This window comes from Camelus dromedarius, chromosome X, assembly GCF_036321535.1.
Source record: "Camelus dromedarius isolate mCamDro1 chromosome X, mCamDro1.pat, whole genome shotgun sequence".
NCBI classification, from domain to species: domain Eukaryota; kingdom Metazoa; phylum Chordata; class Mammalia; order Artiodactyla; family Camelidae; genus Camelus; species Camelus dromedarius.
In genome coordinates, this window is record NC_087472.1 from 37,770,778 (window position 1) to 37,792,218 (window position 21,441).

Genomic DNA, 21,441 nt, shown 5'->3' on the forward strand with positions numbered 1-21,441 from the left:
TCATATTAGAGAAATAACTCTTGCCATATCCTGCATTAGAGGCATACTTAATATGTGCATATTAAATTGCATATTTGATAAGCAAAAAGCTTTTGCTGTAGCCCCACAAGAACTCAGATTTGAGGTGGTATATGAAATAATACATAGTTGAAGAATGAAAATGATACTTCTAAATGTTAATTGATATATAGTCTCATTACCCTTTATTTATTCATAGATATGACTTGGAATGAACAGGAAAAGACTGAATTTTTTAAAGATAACTTTTGTAGTATATGTGGAGTAGTGCTGCAGTTTGAATCACAGCGGATTTCACATTATGAGGTAGGTTAAAATTAACAGGAATAGAGTCTAATAGGTTTTTAAATGTAGTAGATAAAATTTATTTATTATCTTTTTTTTTTGATTCTTATGAAAATCCTCTGAAGTAGGTGGTTTTAATTCCCTTTGACGGATGGGATGAGGAGACTGGCTCAGAGGAGGGGCAGTAACTTACTAGCTTAAGCTTGGGGAATTCAGGTTTAAACTCAGCCTTTTTGACTCCAAAGCATGTTTTCTTGTCTTCATACCATTCTGCCTCCCTTTCCATATATCAAGCCACTACTACTTTGTATCCTTGTAGTAAATGTAAGGAAAGTTTTATAAAGCTTGAATAGGATACTGTTACTGTGAATCAAGGGATATTATTGAACTCCAGAGTCTGTCTTCCTTTACAGTAAATGAAGGTTAAAAACAAAATGAACCAGTCTTGCACTTGACGTAGCCACATGCTTTTAGGCACAGAACCGTAGCATTCTAGAGCTAAAAGAGGGAATGTTTAATGTTCTTACTTCTTTAGTTTATTGATTAGAAAACTGAGACCCAGAGGGATAGTGATTCTCCATGGCTTATCTTGGTATGACTAAGCTTAAAAATGATTTCTTCTGGTTTCATATTCAGTGTTCTTTCCTTTCATTTGCTGCTGTCTCCCATTTCTACATCATATTATGAACTAATGAATTTTTTTGTATCTGGTATCTGCAGTACCAAAAGTATTAAAAGAAATGTAAAACCACTTATACTTTTTTAAACACCTCATCTTGTTTTGCCCGTTGCTAATCTTATTGGCAGTAATATTTGAGTCCTTATGTTGGTTGGGATTCAGTTACTATAATTCCAGGTAGTGAAACTATGTTGGCTGTGGATTGAGAGGACCTAGGTTCAAGTCTTAACTCCACCATTGTTGTATAACCCTGGGCAAGTCATTTTATCTCTCTGAGAATGTTTCTTGAACCTGCAAAATCGGGGTGGTAAAATCTGTCTTACAATACTTGTGAGAATTAAATGAAATCAAATATGTGAGCCTGCCTAGCACATCTGGGACCCCAAAGCTCAAAGATTTAGAGTTAGTAAAGAAAGACACATAATCAAAGGGCTCTGTGATAACTGTGGTTGGAACCATTTGAATTTAAATTTAAAAAGTCACTTTTTATGTGCTTATGCAGTGTAGAAAATATACAAAAATACAAGAAAGTAAAAACCAATCATAATTCTATCACTTGTAGGTAACCATCATTTAATTAACTTCTCTTTAGCTTATATGATTCCAGTATGCTTTCTAAACTCACACACACACACATTTTTACAAAAGAGAAGTGTGTATGTCGTTTTGTACTTGTTTTTTCATGAAAGAGCATATTCTGAATACTTTGTCCTATCATTACATATTTTTATTTTTCTATAAACTTTAGTGTCTATAATGCATTATGTTATATGATGCTGTAGCATATTTTTTAATTTAAATTTCAGTGGCATCTGTAAGTTTGGTGCTTAAGCTTGTTAAATAATCAAATCAAAACTATACATGACTTTCCATATATTTGAAAGCATTTCTGTGAAAATATCCTACTTGAAAAGGTGTTTTTTTTTTCTTTTTAATATACAGCTTGGTTAAATACTGTCAGACTATCTCAGCATAGCATTTATTATACATGTAAAATAGAATAGTACTATAGAAGCTTTGAATTTTAATAAGATTGCACTTATTAATATTTCCCTTCATATGTATACTTATATGTTTAAGAAACCATTCTCTGTAATTTTGTCATATAGATATTTCCATTTTCTTCTAATACTTAAAAAATTTATTTGTTATGTTAAAGTGTTTAATCCATCTGGTATTGATTTTCACCTATGGAGGGTGGTAAAATTGTTTTCTATGTAGATAGCCGGGTGTCCCAGCACTGTTTATTCAACAGTCTGTCCTTGCCCACAGATTTGTAGTGGCATCTCTGTCATATGCTAATTTTCATACACACATACATACATATATATGTTTATTCTGTTTTATTCTGTTACTCTGTTTTATTGTATTACTCTATTTGCCTGTCTCTAAAATAATTTCACCTTATTGCTATAGCTTTAAAATATGTCATGATGCCTGGTAGGGAAAATTTATATGAAAAAAAATCATTATAAAGTTAAAAGACAGACCACAGATTGAGTAATATTTATAACCCATGTAACTAACAAAGGATTAGTGTCTAGAATATATAAAGAATTTCACATCAGTTAGAACAAGAAACAACCCAATAGAAAAATGAGAAAGTGATATGAACAGGCTATAGAAGAGATACTCAACTTTACAAGTGATCTTATGGGAAATGCAAGTTAAAGTGATAATGAACTATCTTACCAAAACCATCATGCTGGCAAAAATTAAAATCTAATAGCACTTAACACTTCGGGAGCATATAGGAATTAAAAAGCACTCATATATGCTACATTTAGAGATGTAAACTGCTTCAACATCTTTGGAAAGAAATTTTACAATACCTATTAAAGTTGAAAACCCTCATACCTTACAAGCCAAGAAGTCCATGTCTAGGTATCTACTTTAAAGAAACACTTGGACATGTATTTTAGAAGATATACATGTTCAGTGCAGAAATGCTTGTAATAGCAAAATAAATATAAACATAACTGCCTTCAATAGGGGAGTTGATGGGTAGCATATGAAGTGGAATATTATGCAGCATGTAATATGAATGAACTAGAGCTATATGTATCAACATGGAAAATCTGATATAATAGTAAAAAAGCAAGTTGAAAAGGATATGAATGGAATGATTCCATTTTCATAAAAATTTTAAAATGACAGTAGTATATAATATTGTTTATGGGTACATGCATATCTAGTAAAAGAATAAAAATATGGAAGAAAATGACATAGACCAACTTTAAGACAGTGGTTACCTATGAGGAGAGACTGAGGAGAAAAGTATTGTTGACATAAAGAGATAGGAGTATATGTAAAATTTTACATCTTTTGAAAAGGAGCTTTGAAAGGAATACAGCAAAATGTTAATATCTGTTAAAACTGGGTAGTGGGTATGTTCTTCAGTTATATTATTTCCTGTGTTTTTTTTATGTGATTGATAGATATCACAATTTAAAATGCTGCAGAGAGAGAGTGATTGCTGCAGAGTATGTACTCAGGAATATTAGTTTCCTTTCTACCAACACCGGCATTTTAGTTATTATGTATTTTGTTATACATTTGTTGAAAGGTTTTTCTAATATGCTTAACCTAGAAGGGTTAATTTCTTCATATAAAAGAATTTGAGAAGGAAGTAGTGCAGGACTGATGTGACAGCTCCATAACATGAGAAACCTAAGCATTTTCTGTCTTTCTGCTTTGATGAACTAGCTTCTGTCCTCAAGATTCTCCATAGTCCCAGATGACTCCTGGAACTCTGACCTTTACATCTTAATTCCAGAAACAGGAATGAAGAAGGCTAGGAGGGCTTATCACTGAGCCTGTTAGGAGGTTTCCCTCAAGTTCCACCCAGCACTTCAGATTACATCTTATTGGCCAGAGTATAGTCACATGGTTACATCTTGTTGAAAGGGAGGCTGAAACATGCAGTCTTTTAAAAAGCTGGGTATGGAGTTCAAAATTTGAAGATACTGACAGGTATATATAGAATAGATAAACAAGATTATACTGTATAGCACAGGGGAATGTATACAAGATCCTGTGGTAGCTCACAGTGAAAAAGTATGCGACAATGAATATATGTATGTTCATGTATGACTGAAAAATTGTGCTCTACACTGGAATTTGACACAACATTGTAAACTGAGTATAACTCAATAAAATAAAACTTAAAAAAATAAATGAAAAGCTGGGTATATTGCCCAAGATGTGTATCTAAAGAAGAAGAAATGTGTTACTGGACAAAAACTAGGAGTCTCGGTCAAAAACAAGAACCTAAAAGTTATTGGCCTCTAAATTATAGCATTGTTTTCATTTTAACTGAGATTTGGAGATTTTAAAGCATGTGAAGCTTTTTCATAGACTTGGTACATACCAAATATATTCCAACTTATAGGTGCTGTTCTCAAATGCAAAGAGGTGTAAATTTGGCATCCCTCTGTTATTGAATAAACACAGCCATATCATATCTTTTTTCAGAGTGAAAAACATGCTCAAAATGTTAGGTTTTATTTTCAAATGCATGGGGAACAAAATGAAGTGCCTGTTAAGAAAATGAAGATGGATGTTAGGAATTTCCAGGTGAGTGGCCTGTGTTGCTGTAGTAATTCAAAACTTTTAGTTACTGAATCATTCTAACAAGATTGTGCTTATTTCAGGTGCATAGGAGTGAAGTAGTGGACAGAAACAAATTTTGTGATCTCTGCAACATGATTTTTAGCTCCTCAGTTGTTGCTCAGTCTCACTATGTGGGGAAAGTCCATGCTAAAAAACTGAAGCAATTAATGGAGGAGCGTGATCAGGTATCTCCATCAGGATTTCAGCCGGAGATGGGTAAGATTACGTTTACCTCTTTAGCTTCAATACAGGGTCTCTCTATCGTTGTTTCCTAACTCTGCCATCCATTTTTTGATTGGCGAGACTTTCACTCTGCTTCAATAACTTAATTCTTCTTTTGCTCTGTTAATCCCTTTCTGTGTTCTTGTCTTTTAATATGGGGATCATAATTCCTAGCTGAATTTTAAGAAAAGTTATGACCACTCCTTCTCAATTTATTAAATCCAAATAAAAGCAAGTGATTTGCTATGCTGTTGTAAAGACACAACAATAAGCCTGACATCTCTAGTTTCTAATCAAATCAAAATCTTAGGTCCTTCTTACTTCTTTCCCTTGGCATCTTCTCATTCTTTTTTTGCTTTAGTACTTTTCAAAACGTTATCTCATAATGTGTTGTCAGACCAGTGTCTTCACCATAATATACTTATAGTGCAGCATTTTCTGACTGTAACTGTAAGGGAAAAAATAGATGTTATGGAATCTCCTTCTACCCTAATAGCTTATTCCTTTCTTCCTATGACTGTAAAGAAAAAGTAACACCAGCATTATCAATCAGCAGTTATTGAGTACTTATTTTATGCTAGATCCCAAAGATAACAGAGAACTGTAAAATGTTGCCTCTTTCCTCCTTCCAGTGATGTTGGGCCACCAGTACATGAGAGAACTGACCCATAGATCTCATTTCTGGCTTGAAGTGGCAGAGTACACCCTGGAAAACCCAACTTGTATTTTGGAAATTTTATGTGCTGGAACAAAAAATAATATGATTAACCCTCTGGAATAAATAATTTACCACATTCATAGTAGCTTCAACACTTTAGGAATAAAGCATACTTGGTGTGGAAATTTTACTAACATTAATTTCCAACTCACTGTGTAGGCCTCATCAGCATTAAAGTATATTGCCATCTTAATAAATGAAAGTAGAATTATTTTTGAATTTATTCTAGTTTCTCTAATTTTTATATATTTGTTTTTCTGCCTGTCAGTGGAAGGAGGGCCAGAATCAGTGTACTCTACAGGAGAAAGCACATTGTAAAGCCATATCTTTAGTCCCCCAAATCCATTAATTTGGGCTCAGAGAGGAGACTAAATGAAAGAGCTCTGAAATAACTGTAATTGTGGAACTGTATAATTTCATTAGCCTTAAACAACTGTATAAATTTTATTTTGATATAGACATCACAAATCTGAAATGAATAGATGACTTACTTACTTATCAAGAAAGACACCAACTTCGAAGTTGGTACCATCCATTTACCCTCACTAATTTCAACAACCATCCTAAAATAGCTCATGCTTTCATTGATGTTTCAAATGAATATAATTCACTTGAAATGAATGCTTGATGCTGAACATTCCTTCCTGTATCTTTGTTGGAGAAACTTGATAACAGACTTGTATTCAAATTTCTATTCTCAGAGAAGGAAATTCTTTTTAACCTGAGTACGTTTATCCAACAGCCCTGTGTGGAAAAATGTTCAGATATAGTAGGTTTTTAAAGAACTCTAAATTTCCTTAATACTTTATAATGAATGCAACTCTAATAGCTGAACTCATGTTGATCATTTTCATTACGACTATTTCAGCAGGTGTGCCTATTACTACTTCTGCAGAGTCAACTTTTCTGAAGCCCCTTGCTGTCAAGCCTCCTCCAGGTGGGATTAAAGACAAGACTATGCCTTCCTCTTCCAGCCCTGCTTTGGATTTGAATAATCCAAACAAGTATTGCAAGCTCTGTCCTGCTTCCTTTAATAGTCCATTAATGGCCCAACAACATTATGTTGGGAAAAAACACAAAAGAAATGAAGCTAGGAAGAAGTTTGTAGACAAGATAAGAGAGAAACCTCTTCCAGCAAAATCAGATGCAAATGGTAAACAGTAAAAATATCCCAAATCTCTTTCTTAGGAAGTTTATATTTTATAAAACATACTGGCTTATGTATATACCATTTTACTCTTATTGAATAGGAAGTTGATAATACTCATGGGATCATAGAATTTTAGATAAGTAAGGACTTTTGAGTCCATCTAAGTCTGTTGGTTTTCTAGCAAATGAGACACAGAAAGGTTTAGATGATCCTTATTAATTACAGAATCAAATATAGGTATTCTCATGTTTCATATTATATCATAGGTACCTAAATAAGTATTTTAAATTAGTATCATGTTGTTATATCATTGAATCACTAAGAATGACTTAAGTGTCTCTTGGGTGCTTGGGTAGTCATTCTTGGGAGTACAAATGAGGATATAGCATATTCGTTGAAAGGGCAAGTGTGTAAACTAGTTGGGTTAATAACACATCATTGCAAGAGGCTGCAGACTTGGATTTTTGTGTATATATTTCTGGTAACCAGAGGAGTGAAACATTATAGTTAAGACAGTCTTCATAGAGGGAGTATATGATTTAGATTGGTAGAAGTGGGAAGGAGAGAGGATGAACAAAGGAACTGAGAAAGAGTAGCAAGAATTCAGGCACAGTAAAGATTCTGATCCTGACTGGAGTGATCCACTTGCTCTTCTAACCATATTTTTTTTTTCATTTTTTTCCTCCACAGGCATCTTCTCACTACTAGTGTATTTTATTACCTTTTCATATTCTCTCTTTCATCCACTTCTTTTCCTCCACTCACTATTATTTTTCAATTCTTTCCTTACTGGACCTTTCTGCTTCATGTGAAAATGTTCATTACTCCCTCCTTGAGGCTCTATTCTTTGTCATACGTAACTCCTTATGCTCTGAATCTTCCCCTGTGTTTCTATTCCTGTTCTGTTTCCTTTGGGGGCTCTTTTTAAAATTCATTGCCTAAATGTGGGTGTTCTCAAGGTTGCATTCTTGACCTTAATCTATAAACATGATATATTCCATTCCCCTGATTTCATCTCTTATCTGTATGCTTATGACCTTTCTGTCAAGCACTAGACTCATATATCCAAATGGCAGCTACTGCTGCACTTGGATACCTCATAGCCGTTTCAGATCCACTCAGTCATTCAAAGTAGAAACCTGTAGTTAACTATATATCCCCCAAACCATGTTCTTCACTTTCTGCATTTAATGAAGCACCAAGCCATTACTGTTTTACCTCCTGTATATTACTGTTCCCTTATCTTCAGCTCTGCTTTTCCCACATTAGTTCAGGCTCTCAACATCTTTTCTAGAGCTTTGCTACTCAAAGTGTGATTTGTGGCTAGCATCACAAGCATCACTTGGAATCTTGTTAGAAAAAAGAATCTCAGGCCTCACTGCAGACTTACTGAATCATAATCTTCATTTTTAAAAGATCCCTAGGGGATTTGTACTCACAAAAAATTTTGAGAAGCATTGTTCTAGAATATTGCCACAACATCCTAACTACTCTCCTTGCCATCAGTTTTGTCTTCCCAAATCCACCCTCAGTTTAACTACTAGCGTGTTTCACCTAAGTGTACATCTTTGCATGTCATTCCCCTGCTTAAAAATCCTTGTTTCTCTATTTTCTAAGGATAATTATGTGGGTCAGAACCTGCAAACTGCTTATAGTTTCCAGAAACTATTACACCATTTTTTTATCTCTGTGTCCTTCTTCATGCTGCCATTTGGCCTGGAACATCTTCGTGTCCCTTTTCTCTTGACTAACTCCTTCTCATTCTTTATCATGCTACTTCCCTGGAAGCCTTTTTACTTCCTTCAAGGCTTATCTTCTGTGCTTCCTTAACCTGCATATCTAATTCTCTCTCCTTGTGTCTTTATCTCCCATTAGAGTGTAAATTCTTTGAGGGAAGGGACTTCATCTAACTCATCTATATTTCCAGTACTAGAGATAGAAACTGGCACAGAGTAGGCCTACTTCGATAGAGATTAGTTTAATGTATGAATCAGTGAACAATTAGTCTTTATATATTGAGTGCTAACTCTATGTTTGTACTGTTAAGTTTGCTACTTAATGTGATTCAACATATTCCCCCTAAGTTACATACAGATGTATGTTTTTATCTAGGAATTTAAAGAATGTTGATTTAGGCAAGTATAGAAATAGAAGTGGTAGGGCTTCTGAAAGGAGCAGATGTTTGGAGAAATGATAAACTTCCACTTATTAGGGTATTTTTCCTATTGCTGTGCTGAGGCTTATCTGAAGTAAATGGCTTCTAGTTTAGTGGCATTAGGTAAATTAGAACTGAGAAGTGTGTGCACTCTGGTCACTTCTGAAAGGAGGGTCATTTTAGCACTCTGAAGTTTCAAGGTTATTAGAATGAGAGAAGGAGGATTTTGGTGAAATTTTCAACTGGCCAGGGAGTGGGTACTAATCATCAGCATAATTTACTCCAGTCATCAAAATCATTTTACACTAGCCTCTAAAGCTAGAGCTCAAAGTACAGATTTTTAGCCCTGCCTTGACTATTACATTTTGAGAACAGTAAACATTGGAGGATTAAAAAATGGCTGGAGAATTTAAATTAGTTAATGAGAATTTTAAAGAACAGCAGCAGAAGAAGCTCATATTATAAGTGAGCAAGTGGTAAGATAAAAACAATTTAACATGTGCCACCTTCACTATTTTTACTCTTCACCCATTTTTCTCCTTTCTGTCTCTGCCTTCTTTTCTATCTTCTATTATTTATATGTTTCTGCTATATCTAATCTCTTTCTCCTTTTCTTCATCATTCTTATTGCTTCGTTCATGTCCCTCATCCAGCCCAGATCTTTATTAGCACAGGAATGGCTACCATAACGATATGGAACTAAAGTATGTATGTATTTTTTATTTATTGTATTTGTTTTGTTTATTTTACTAATTTCTGGCCCCATTTTTGCACTTAGATGTCTCGCCTTCACCAGTAACTCAACATATCTAAAATTGAATTAATAATCTTCCTTAAAACCATATTGAATTTGCCAAATTTTCTACCCTTGCCAGTAGTACCACTATTTTTTGTCACCTACACTTGAATCTTCGAGGATATCTTTGACTACTTACTTTCCCTATATCCTGTTCATCAACAGTCTTACCAAGTTTTCTTGGAACTATTTCTCCTTCCTATACCCTTCCATTACATTTTCACTGCATGATCTCACATTTTAATGCTTTAACCACTCCTGGAAGACTTTTCTTATACTTCATTGTTATTCTGTCACAATCTAGTAGCAAGATTTCAACCGTGGATCAGTTCCACAGTCTACCTGTTCTACTTTTACATTCAGGATACTGAGTGATGCTACAGAAAATTATATAAGGCTAGAGATTGGGTACCTCTACAGAGTCTTAGTATCCAGCCTCTATGACTTTTAGTCCTACTTAATCCTTTTCCTTTTCCTTCAGTTTCCTTTCAACAGTGATTTTAAGCCTATACCACTCTCCAAGACTCTATTCTGCTGTTCAACAGTCCCCCTCCTCACACCCCTCAGGCAAGCTTATTTCTTATTTCATCAAGAAAAATTTGGCCATCAGATATGAATTACCAAGTATCTTGCCTTAACCAAATCATTAGGAAAACTTTGGCCATCAAATGTGGATTACCAAGTATTTTACCTTAACCAAATCATCCCTTAACCTTGAGTTTCCCTTTAACTACTGTACTTTCCCCTTTCCTTCTTAGTCATGTTTGTTGTTGTATCTCAAATATATTCTTACTGTCTTCACTGTTATTCACTCCTCAACTCATTGCCATTTTTTGATGCACATTCCCCTAGCCCTCCACACCACCAGTGTATTGTTTCACTGAAACTTCCTCACAGGGTCATTGTGGCCTCTAAATTTCTAAATCCAATGGATATCTTTACTCCATTCACTAAACATTCCTCTTTTAAAAATCTCTACTTTCTTAGCTCCTTTGACGTCACCCTCCCCTGTTCATTCTTATAATTGTCCTTTACTTCGTGACTTTTCATGGGCCCCCTTCTCCTCTACTATCTTAGTTTAAAGAGTGGCACTATCCAGGGTTTTTATCATTATGTTGCTATTCCTGTGCCCACCCATACATTGGCCTCAGGGGATCTCAAGAACTCTGATTGTTTTAACTACCCCTCTGCTCTGACTTCTCCAGAATCACTCTAACCTGTCTTCTGCTTTTCATACTCCCATATCTAACTGCCTGTTGGACACCTTTACATGGAAATCTCACAGATATTATCAGATTCTGTGTGTCCTGATTCAAACTCACCATTGCTTATTCTCCAACCTCCTAAAACAGTACTTCCTTATGAAGTTCCAGTTTCAGTTAACAGGATCACCACCCATTCAGTTGCCAAACTATGCTGAGGGTTATTTTAGACTTCTCTAGAGTCTTCCTTTTCTCTTGTTGCCCACGTTCAGTCAGTCACTAAATTTTGTCTGTGTTAATGGTAAATATTTCACCAATCTCCCTGCTGCTCTCTACTGCTACTGTGACCTTTCTAGCCCATGCCCTCCTTATCTCTTGCCTGGTCTAATATATTTATGTAACTGTGGTCTCCTTACTTCCAGGCTTGCTCCTCTCAAGTTCATCCTCCATATTGTAGTTAGAGGAGAGATTTCTCCAAAACATACACCTGACCATGTCATATAACTACTTAAACCACTTCAGGTTTTCCCAGCCCACAAAATAAAAAGTCTAGGCTCCTTAGCATAACATAGAAGTTGCTTTGATCTGACTCCCTATTGCCTCTCCCATCTCGTCCCCTTATCTTTTGTTCTACAGCAATTCCAGATTTTAACAAGTTCCTGTAAATATTTCTTTGCTTTTTTCATGCTATTTCTTCTGTCTACAGTACTCTTCTCAGCTCTTTTCACCATTAACTATTTTTCATCCTTCCAAGCTTAACTAAGACATCATCTCTTCGTATAGCCTTCTTTATACCTTCATCTTGTACTAAGTGCCTCTGCTTCCTTGAATTCCCATACCTCTTAAGCATACCTCTCTTACCTTTTACCAAATGAAATTGAACTCCTTTGTTCATGTATCTCTTTCTCACTTGGATATGTGAGCAACCTGCCCATTTTATTCATCTTGTACCCCTAGCATCTAGCATGATGCTTGGTGCCACAGAAGTGTTTAGTGTTTGTTGAACAGATTATTTGAATTCAGCACATCATGTTCATTTCTGTCTTCACCAGACCTGATATTGTTTTCATGCCTTGGAATGCCCTACCTTATTATTTTTTTATAATTCAAATCCTCTTTCCCTCCAAGATCCATCACAACTTCCATCACTGCTCTAGCTCTTGGTGTTCTCCCCTTTCTTTGATTTTTCATAGGCTTTACTGTTCATTGACAGTTGCATTAATTATAGACTTGTAACTGAATTGGCCTCCTTGAGACAAAGGGTTGTATTTTATTCTGCAATATCCTTCTCAGTGCTTTATGTGGTAATGAGTATATAGCGTTTCTAAATATTTAGTAATTGTTTATTGAGGGGCTGGGTCATGTAGTGGGATAAACATAGACTTGGATAAATGTTTGAAGTCACTTGCCCAGTTGCATATCAGCTTCCTCAGGTATAAAATGAAAATTAGACTGCTTCATAGAATTGAAAAAGGATGAAATGAAGCAGTGTATACAGTACCCATCACAGAATAGATCCTCAACAAATGTTAGTTATCTTGAAATATTGTTTCCTGTCATAATTTAAAAACAGGTAAATTGGACATTTTCTATTTTTGTTCATAAGCTAAATCCCACATTAAGTTGCATTTTTGCTTACATGCAGCTCTCGATTGATTTTCCCCACTTAAGATATTAGACCAGTGGTTCTCATTCTTGTCTACCTATTAGAATCATGCAGGGATCTTTTAGAAATACCAATGCTCAGGCCATACCTCAAATCAATTAAATTAGAATCCCTGGGACCTACACATCAGGGTTTTGTTTTCTCTTTGTTTTATTCCCCATGTAATTATGATAAAGAACCAAGACTGAGAGCCACAATGTTAGACTATAAAGACATGCATTTACCCAGTCTATGCTTTGTAAACAAAGACCTAAGTCTGGGGAGTTAGGAGATAGGGCTGTGATTAGGAGAAAAGTGGGATCCACAAGTGTTAAATTATGGGTAATTCTGAAAGGTAAAGGGTGCAAAGATGCTTGAGTTTCTGGGTGAAGTCAGAAACAAGGAATCCTAGCAGGGCTGAGGGGACCACAGCTGGACAGGGCCAAGGAGCAGACTCATATAGGAGAATAGACAGTATAAGAAACATAGTAGAGTTAGGTTTCAAAAGGATTAGGCCAGGAATTTTGCTCTTGGGGGCCAATAAATAGGCTTCATCTCTTCACAGAAAGGGTTTACATTGTTTTTATGTATTATTTTCTGAGATGTCTGTATCCTGGAAAAAAGATTAACTATATGAAAAAGACAAGGGCCAAGGTAATAGAAATCAGATCACAGTTATAGAACTATCTCAGGATCTTTCATATGTGACCTTCAGCTCCTCTAAACTACTGTATTACCTATATTATAATCTTCTGATGTAATTTGTGAAGAAACCAAGGAGGAACTGAGGAGAACATTACATACAATATACCCTATAAGCACTAAACATATAATATCTGAAATATAATGAGAGTTTATAATTATAATGAAGATCATTGGCTTGATAATCTAGGGCAGTGGTGCTCAGCAGTGGCTGCACAGAAAAATAATCTACAGCACTTTCAAAAAGTAAGACTGATTCCACCCCTAGGGATTCTGATTAAATTGGGCTGATGTGGAGCTGTAACATGAATATTTTTAAAGTTCTCCACATGGTTCTAATGTGTAACTAACATTGAGAACCACTAGTCTAGAGGAAAACAGGACTCCTGCTTATCTTGCACAACTTAGGTGTCCTCAATATATATATGGGATTGGCCAAGTGAATCTGAGCTTTAATTTTCACACCTCTTAAATAAGGTTTGTAATGATTTCCTGAAAAGGGTTGTTATGAGCATGCAGAGTCCTGGATTTAGTCCTCAGCTTTGCAAGAAGTCCAAAATCTTCAGAGTTGATCAGCCTCAAATCAGGGACTCACCAAACCAAAATTGGAAGATGCTGATAAATAACCAAGGAACTGGAAAGGTATTCACTTAGTGTATTTTCTACGCATTCTCTGACAATAGTTAGCTGGGGTATTGTTAAAATATAAATTCACTATCTCAGTGAATCATATTCTCCATTTTCTAGAGGAGAGTTCTGGGTATCTATATTTTTAACTAACTTTCCAGGTGAATCTTATCTGAGAATTCTGGTAAACATTGTAGCTTAAGATAATATATTGTCATTCTGGTAATACTGACTTATGGTAGAAGGAGAAATGATGTATTTCCAGTTTCCAGGTTTTTAAAAAAATACTTTATCATCTAGTGCATTCTCTTTTTGCTACTAAGAATATGAGAAACCAAAGTATAATCAGAAGTGACTTGGTAAACACAAAATCAGAGCACAGGAAGAGAGGATAATTTTGAAGAATCATTCATTAAGACTTTGACATAACCCGTTGAGCTCTCCTGGGCCCATCACAGAGTATATGTCAATAGTAAGCGGAGTCCTCATGTTATTCCAAGTCAGAATCTTTCTTTTCCCTCGACCGTAGTCTCCTGTTTCTATGAATAATCTTTGTTTGAACAAGGCCAGTACACTTAGTAGTGATTAATTTTGTGTCCTTTAAATGATTAAGTTGCTGTTTAATTTAAAAAGATGGCCTTGCCTGACCCTAAAATCTCTGCAGCCATCAATTTATTGCCTCTTCCTTAGGGTGGGATTGTTTTTATATTTAGCTTATTAAGTTTATTAATTTGTTTCTTCTGACCAAAGAGAAGGTGAAAGGATGGTAAGATTAAGAAAATAGAAATTAATCTATTTCCTGCTTCCAATTCTACCTAAGAATAAGAATAGAGAAGTAGCTGTATACCTATTCTATAGTTCTTGACACTTATGAAGTGATAACTAGTAGTTTTGTTTAGAATTTTGCTTTCAATATTTATCCTGAGAGTGGAGCTCACTGAACCTCTGTCCTTTCTAAAATCTGTCTGTGGAAATTACTTTTGGTAAACTAATGTACTACAATGATTTCAGGTAAGAGAGTAAAAATTTGTTTTTATTTGTATTTAATATTTTGGGATGTTTCAGATTTTAGTTGGTAGGAAGAGAATTAGGGGCAAACAAAAAGAGGTTGGTTGAGACATTAAGAGGCAAAAATTGATTGGGCATGCTAAATGTGAAGTGTCTGGTGCACTTCTGCGTAGCAACAATAAGCAGGCAGATAGTAGTTTCTTAGGAAAGAGGCCAAGGCTAGAGAAGCAATGCTGTGTAGTGTAACGAATTCTGGGCTCTAAATTAAGAGACATGGGCTCTGAGAGGCTCTCTCTATTATGAACTGCTCTGTGACTTTGACCAAGTCATTTGACATCTCTGGGCCTTATATTTAAATTGAAGAAGTTAAAGTAGTTGATCTCTAGTTAATTCCTGTCCAGCTATGTGATTCTAAGTCTATTCCTATTGACCTTATTAACTTGTACTCTTTTTTTTTCAGAGTTTAGTATGAGAACCTACGTTTGTCATATTTGTAATATCACCTTTACATCTTTAGAAATGTTCCGGTCCCATATGCAAGGAAGTGAACATCAAATTAAGTAAGTATTTCTTGCCAAAATGCTCCTGTGACATCAAAGACCAGTGCTTCTGTCAAATACCTTTGCATGTATTTTACAAACTTTCTCAGCATTCATTTCCCTAAGAGTTGATCCTGGGTATGGTTGGTGGTATTTGCATGCTAGTACCATCTCCCAGGGAGTTCTCTAGCCATGATAGTATACTGACAGGGCTGGCTAACTAGTACCTCTCCTGACCAGACAGCATTGTTCTTCTTTGAAAAGATGCTAAAGGATCATTCTCAGGCTAGCCATACAAATTCAAATAATCCCTGAATGGTTGGCTGGTTTCAGGGATTCAGTGATCTGGTCATCATCCTTCCAGTGAGGTATAGTGGTTAAGAAAAAAGGTTTTATTATTCAACAGAACTGAATTGGAATACCAGATCCATCTTTCTACCAAATGTGTAACTTTGGACAGCTCTGACTTAAAGTGGTTATAATGAAATATAAAAAAATATATAAGGTGCCTGACCTGGCACATAGTAGGAGCTCAATACACATTTATTCCAGTCCATTCTGTTATTTTAAGGAGGAGAAGATTGTGTGGACTGTTGGGGACTGCATAAGTCAGGTAGCCGGATAGAGGAGCACTTAACTATTGTGTATTTGTTTTGTTGCTTTTAAAACCAAAGCATACTATTTCTTTTTTAACTTTTGTTGTTGTTGTTTGTTTTTGTTTTTTGGTTTTTTTGAGGGGGTGCAATTAGGTTTATTTTTATTTTTTTGACAGATGTACTGGGGATCAAACCCAGTGCATGCTAAGCACACACTCTACCACTGAGCTATACCCCGCCTAAAAAACATACTATTTCTGTTACATTATTTTATTCTAGTAGAAAATATTTATATTATTGAATCTGAATACTAAGGAGCTAAATTGTCTCACTCACCAAATTAACCTTCATTTAGACTCTTTTTTAAAAATCTCAGGTTTCCAGAACAACTAGCTGTCACATTTATAGATCTGTACAAGGAATTAACTAATCAAAACTTTTAAAGCAATGTGACATTCAGATCAGACCATCTTCAGGGCATTAAATATTATTGGTTCTTTCCCACACATCCTTTACATTTCAAGTACTACAGCAGTGTCAGATATGTCTGCTTCTTTGTACCCATCTTCCCTTTCATCCCAAGCCTGAAAATTTTTTTGTGCACAAAAAGTTGTGAGGTGCCTAGGAAATACCTGACTGTCCCTGCTTTTTTTTTTTTTTGGCATACAAAGTCACGATGTATAGCTTTTATATTGAGGTAGGTTTAAAAATTTTGTTTTGGTTTCTGTTACATTTGTTTTTTTCTAATATTTTTGAAAACAAAGCAGCAAAAATAAAGCAATCTAGTGACAAGAACTTTCTACTGTCTTGTTTGCAGAGAATCTATTGTTATCAATCTAGTGAAGAATTCAAAGAAGCCACCAGACTCTTACCAAGATGAATGTACAGATTACGTCAAAGTACAGAAAGCCAGAGGACCAGAACCAAAGACTTGTTTCAGAAAGATGGAAGAGAGTTCTTTGGGAGCCCGTGGGTACAGAGAAGTGGTCGATTTCAGATACAGACATAGAATGTTTGAACAAAGACTCCCATGTAAGACTTTCCAGACATACCCAGGATCATACAGTATTTCACAAACCGTGGAAAACCAGTTACCTCATTGCTTACCAGCTCACTCAAAGAAGATGTATGACTCTTTCCAAGATGAACTGGAAGATTACATCAAAGTGCAGAAAGCCAGGGGACTTGATCCAAAGACTTGTTTCAGAAAGATAAGAAAGAGCTCTATGGAATCCCATGGGTACAGAGAAGTTGATTCTGGACCCAGACCAAGAATGTGGGAGCAAAGATTTTCACTTGAGAATTCCCAGACCTACCAACAACCATACAATATTTCACCAGTGGAAAACCAACTACATCATTGGTTACCAGCTCATTCAAAGAGGACATATGACTCTTTCCAAGATGAACTTGAAGATTATATCAAAGTGCAGAAAGCCAGAGGACTAGAACCAAAGACTTGTTTCAGAAAGATAACTGATAGCTCTGTGGAAACTCACAAATACAGAGAAATGGTTGATTCCAGATCTAGATATAGAATGTTTGAACAAAGACTCCCATGTGAGACTTTCCAGACTTACCCAGGATTATACAATATTTCACAAACAGCAGAAAACCAGTTACCTCATTGCTTACCAGCTCATGACAGCAAACAGAGATCAGACTCTATGACTTACTGTCAACCCACCAGAGACTATTTCCCAGAAAAACCAGTACCCCTGAGCCTTAGTCAGCAGGAAAATAACTCTGGCCCATACAGTGTAGAATCTGAAGTTTACAAGCACCTCTCCTCAGAAAACAATACCAGTGACCATCAATCAAGTCATAAGCGGAGACATCAGAAGAGAAGAAGGCACCTGGAGGAAGGCAAAGAAAGGCCAGAGAAGGAGCAGTCCAAACATAAAAGGAAAAAGAATTGTGGGGATACAGATTTAGACAAGGACAAGAGCATCCGACAAAGTAAAAGAGAGGAAGATAAAGTCAGTGTCAGTTCAGGAAAGCTTAAGCATCGAAAAAAGAAAAAAAGCCATGGTGTACCCTCTGAGAAGGAAGAACGTAAGCACAAGAAAGAGAAAAAGAAATCTGTTGAGGAAAAGACAGAAGAGGAAATGCTTTGGGATGAGTCTATTCTTGGATTTTAAACTTTTAGCTTTGTTTACTTAAGGAGAAATCGGTTAAGAATAGGGAAATTTAGACAAAGACGGGAACATCCAATGAAGAAAAAGAGAGGTGGATACAGCCTGTGTCAGTTTAGGAAAGCTTAGTTTTTTGTGTGTAAAAACTGAAATTAAATTGAAAGAAGAGATAAACAAGCTTAAACCTCGAAGAAAGAACAGAAGAACACAATAAGAACATAAGAGAAAAGGAAGCCTATTGAAGAAAAGACAAAAGTGTCAGTGCTTTGGGTGGAATCTTCTCTTGGATTTTGAAGTTTTCAGTTTTGTTTCCTTAAGGTTGAATTGAAGAAATAAGTTGAAGAGCTTCATTTTATGAAATTCATGTTATTTAAATTTTCCTAAGTGGACAGTTACTTTAACTGCTAACAAAAGCCAAGTGAAGTTAAAGTATTCAATATGCCTTTTCCTCAAATTATTTTTCCTCATTTCTTAACATGAAAGAAAAGTTACATGTTTCTTACATATAATTTTCCTTAATGAGGCTGTCTCTACTCCTATTCATCAAGTTGCTGTGATAGTGAATTATTTACCTATGGGAGATAATTTATTTTAAATGAGAGAATTACCAGGCATTATAGAATCCATCCCTTGTTTGGGTTTGTGTTAGTGTTGGTGGTACTTTACTGTTGTTGTTGTGTGTTTGTTTATGTTTCTTGGTTTTCTCTAGGGAAAATGTGTGAAGTGATTTAGACTGATTTTTGTTTGTTTGTTAAATCTAATTTGCAGTGTATTTTTGTATTTTCTAGTTCTGAAAGTGGAAAATGAAAGTCTATAATAAACTTAGATGATATATAGTTTTAAAAAGTTCTCAAAAGTACTGAAAAAATCAGTCTATATTCTGGAAATGTTTATATTAAAGTGTTTTAATTTCTACATACTTGTTTTATGTAAATGATCATTTCCCAGCTAGTTATTATTTTATTTTGAGAGTGAGAGGGGAAATAATTAAACAGTTTGCACCTCTGGGAAGATCTGACTATAAAGTTGTAATAATTTCATTTCTCCTACATATTGCTTAGAAGGCTGATATTCAGATTTGAGCTCAGTTTTAAGTTAGAAAAATAAAACCAATTAAATACTTGAAACTGAAGAAGGAAGAATTTATAAATGGGAGGGGACAGTGGAGAGGGGGCATTACCTTTAAATTGTTTCATCTTGATTATTTTTTTTTTACTCTGGTTCTCCCTTTTTTATGATAAACATCTCCTTTAAGCATTTCAGCATCACCATGGTATAGTAGAAAAAATAATAGCCTGGGAATCCAAGTCTAGGATTCTGGTCTCAGTTGTACCATCAAGCTGTGTGACCTTGTAGGAAAACCATCAAAATCCAACATGGAGTCATCAGGAATAGGAAACGTAGGCTATACTATTCCCTTGATGTGTTAATCCTATTAAAAGTAAATAAATTTAGATGATGACTTATCTGCACTTAGGCAAATAATTTAATAGTTATTTTTCTTTGAGGTTTGAATAAAATGATAAATATCAATTGAAGCATAATATGATTGGGTGGGCTCATACCTGGTTTGATGAATAGTCCAAAAGGGAGTTAGATGGTGCCCAAATTAACTTTTCTTCCATAAAAGTGTTGGTATAAGATGATTGGTGTTACAGTATCACTTCCCCTGTCTTTAAAAAACACATCTGGTGTACTGATGAAAGGAGAGGGGGAAGAAGAACCAGAGTAGAGCAAATAGGTTATCAATTAGCTACAAAAATGGCAAATTCTCTTTTCTGAACATGCCAAAAAGTAACATTTTTTTTCCACAGAAATTTCAATATGAGTTCAATTGAATTGTAAACATTTTTAGAATTGATAAATTCTTTTGCAGAAGTCCATTTTGCGTTTAAAGCTGGAAGGGTGGGAATTCAAATTATATATCATAAGAATATTCACTAAGATACCAAATTGCTACTATCTTTCCAAAATAGTTTAAATAGATCAATGAATCATTAAGATTAGCTACACACATTAAAAATTAAAAGTTGAATCAATACTGGGTAAATCATTTAAACTGATGGTGTGGCAAGTTGGGAGAGAGATCAGGGTGTAGTGTTGACTGCATTCTTGGGGAAGTCATCAGTGACTTGTAGTAAATGGTTTTGAAAATTTTTAGGACAAAAACTTTTTTTTCGGCCAAAAATGAACTTTATGTTAACCCCACCATAAAATAAATTTAATGTTAACCAGAAAGCATTATTTTCTGCTTGAAGCTGGGGACAAGGACCTGAAACAACTTTGTCACATTTGCTTTCCTCCAAACTTCTGCCTCTGAGAACTTGGAGGTAAAAGTCAAGATAGTTAAATATATGCAGGATCCAAAATGATCTCCACTTCTGGAGTTGAGTGCCGAATCAGGCAAAATGAAATTTAATAGTATAAATATTAAATCCTGCATTTGGCTGTGGAAGACAATACAAACATGTTTGAGGAGACACAGTTTTTAAGATACTAAATGTGGTGGGGGACAAAAAAAAAGATATTAAATGTAAGAACAGTGTTGGGATTTTTATTACATGCTTGATTTGAAAGACTAATATGCTTATCTAGACAAAAATCACATATGACACAAGGAATATTATTGAATTCAGTTGAATTCAGACAAGTGCATTAATAGCACTTAGCTTCATAGGTATATTCTCAACTGAAAAGAAGATTGGCAAATTCTGGCTGAATTTGGAAAATAATTTTTAATAACTGGAGATACAGAAAAAATGGAATTGGCTGCTTTGCTATATGCATGTATTGAACAAACAATAACAGCTGACTGCCAGCATTGAGCCAGGAAGGAAGTTGAGAAAAAAAATGAAGAACATATCTTCTGTTCCACAAACAGCTCACAGTCTAACAGAGAAAATGGACCAATAAACAGGAAACTGCAATATAAATTTGATAAAGTCTACAACAGAAGTGATAAAGGATGTTGTGGGTAACAAGGGTAATAAGCTTAAAGGGATGGGAAGTGGGCATTCAGGAGAGGCTTCCCAAAGGAAGTGACATCTAAGCAGACCTTTTCCTCTCAGTTCAAAGACTTTTTTTCTTTGATATATCCACTTTGCTATTTAACAGATACTTCAAACTTAATATAGCCAAACAAGAGTGCCTGCTTCTGCCATTACCAATCACTCACTCCCAGTTTCCCCCATTTCTATAAAACCTTCATCCAGTTGCTCAAGCCAAAAACCATTTTTGAGCACCTCTTTACTCCTATGTTAAACCATAAACATTTCCCCTTGATCATACCACCAAAATATCACTCGTTAATGTCCGATTTCCTTTATCTTCACTGTTTCCACTCTCATCTGAG

At 35.2% G+C, this 21,441-nt stretch overlaps 1 protein-coding gene across 9 annotated transcripts in view; it reads left to right on the plus strand.

Moving 5' to 3' along the window:
• The window catches only part of ZMAT1 (zinc finger matrin-type 1), a 29,409-nt gene extending 10,405 nt beyond the window's left edge, over positions 1 to 19,004 (plus strand). For 2 of the 9 annotated variants that reach the window (XM_031446682.2, XM_064482949.1), the window contains exons 2-7: positions 218 to 324; positions 4,457 to 4,558; positions 4,636 to 4,810; positions 6,403 to 6,687; positions 15,280 to 15,379; positions 16,772 to 19,004. In XM_031446682.2, the coding sequence (XP_031302542.2) occupies positions 218 to 324; positions 4,457 to 4,558; positions 4,636 to 4,810; positions 6,403 to 6,687; positions 15,280 to 15,379; positions 16,772 to 18,095 (2,093 nt within the window). In that variant the 3' untranslated portion in view covers positions 18,096 to 19,004. Of the gene's footprint in view, positions 1 to 217; positions 325 to 4,456; positions 4,559 to 4,635; positions 4,811 to 6,402; positions 6,688 to 7,506; positions 9,548 to 9,608; positions 15,380 to 16,771 lie in introns of those variants that run through there. The other 7 variants (XM_031446685.2, XM_031446683.2, XM_031446686.2 and 4 more) reach the window with 7 other exon arrangements.
• The last annotated feature ends 2,437 nt before the right edge of the window (positions 19,005 to 21,441 follow it).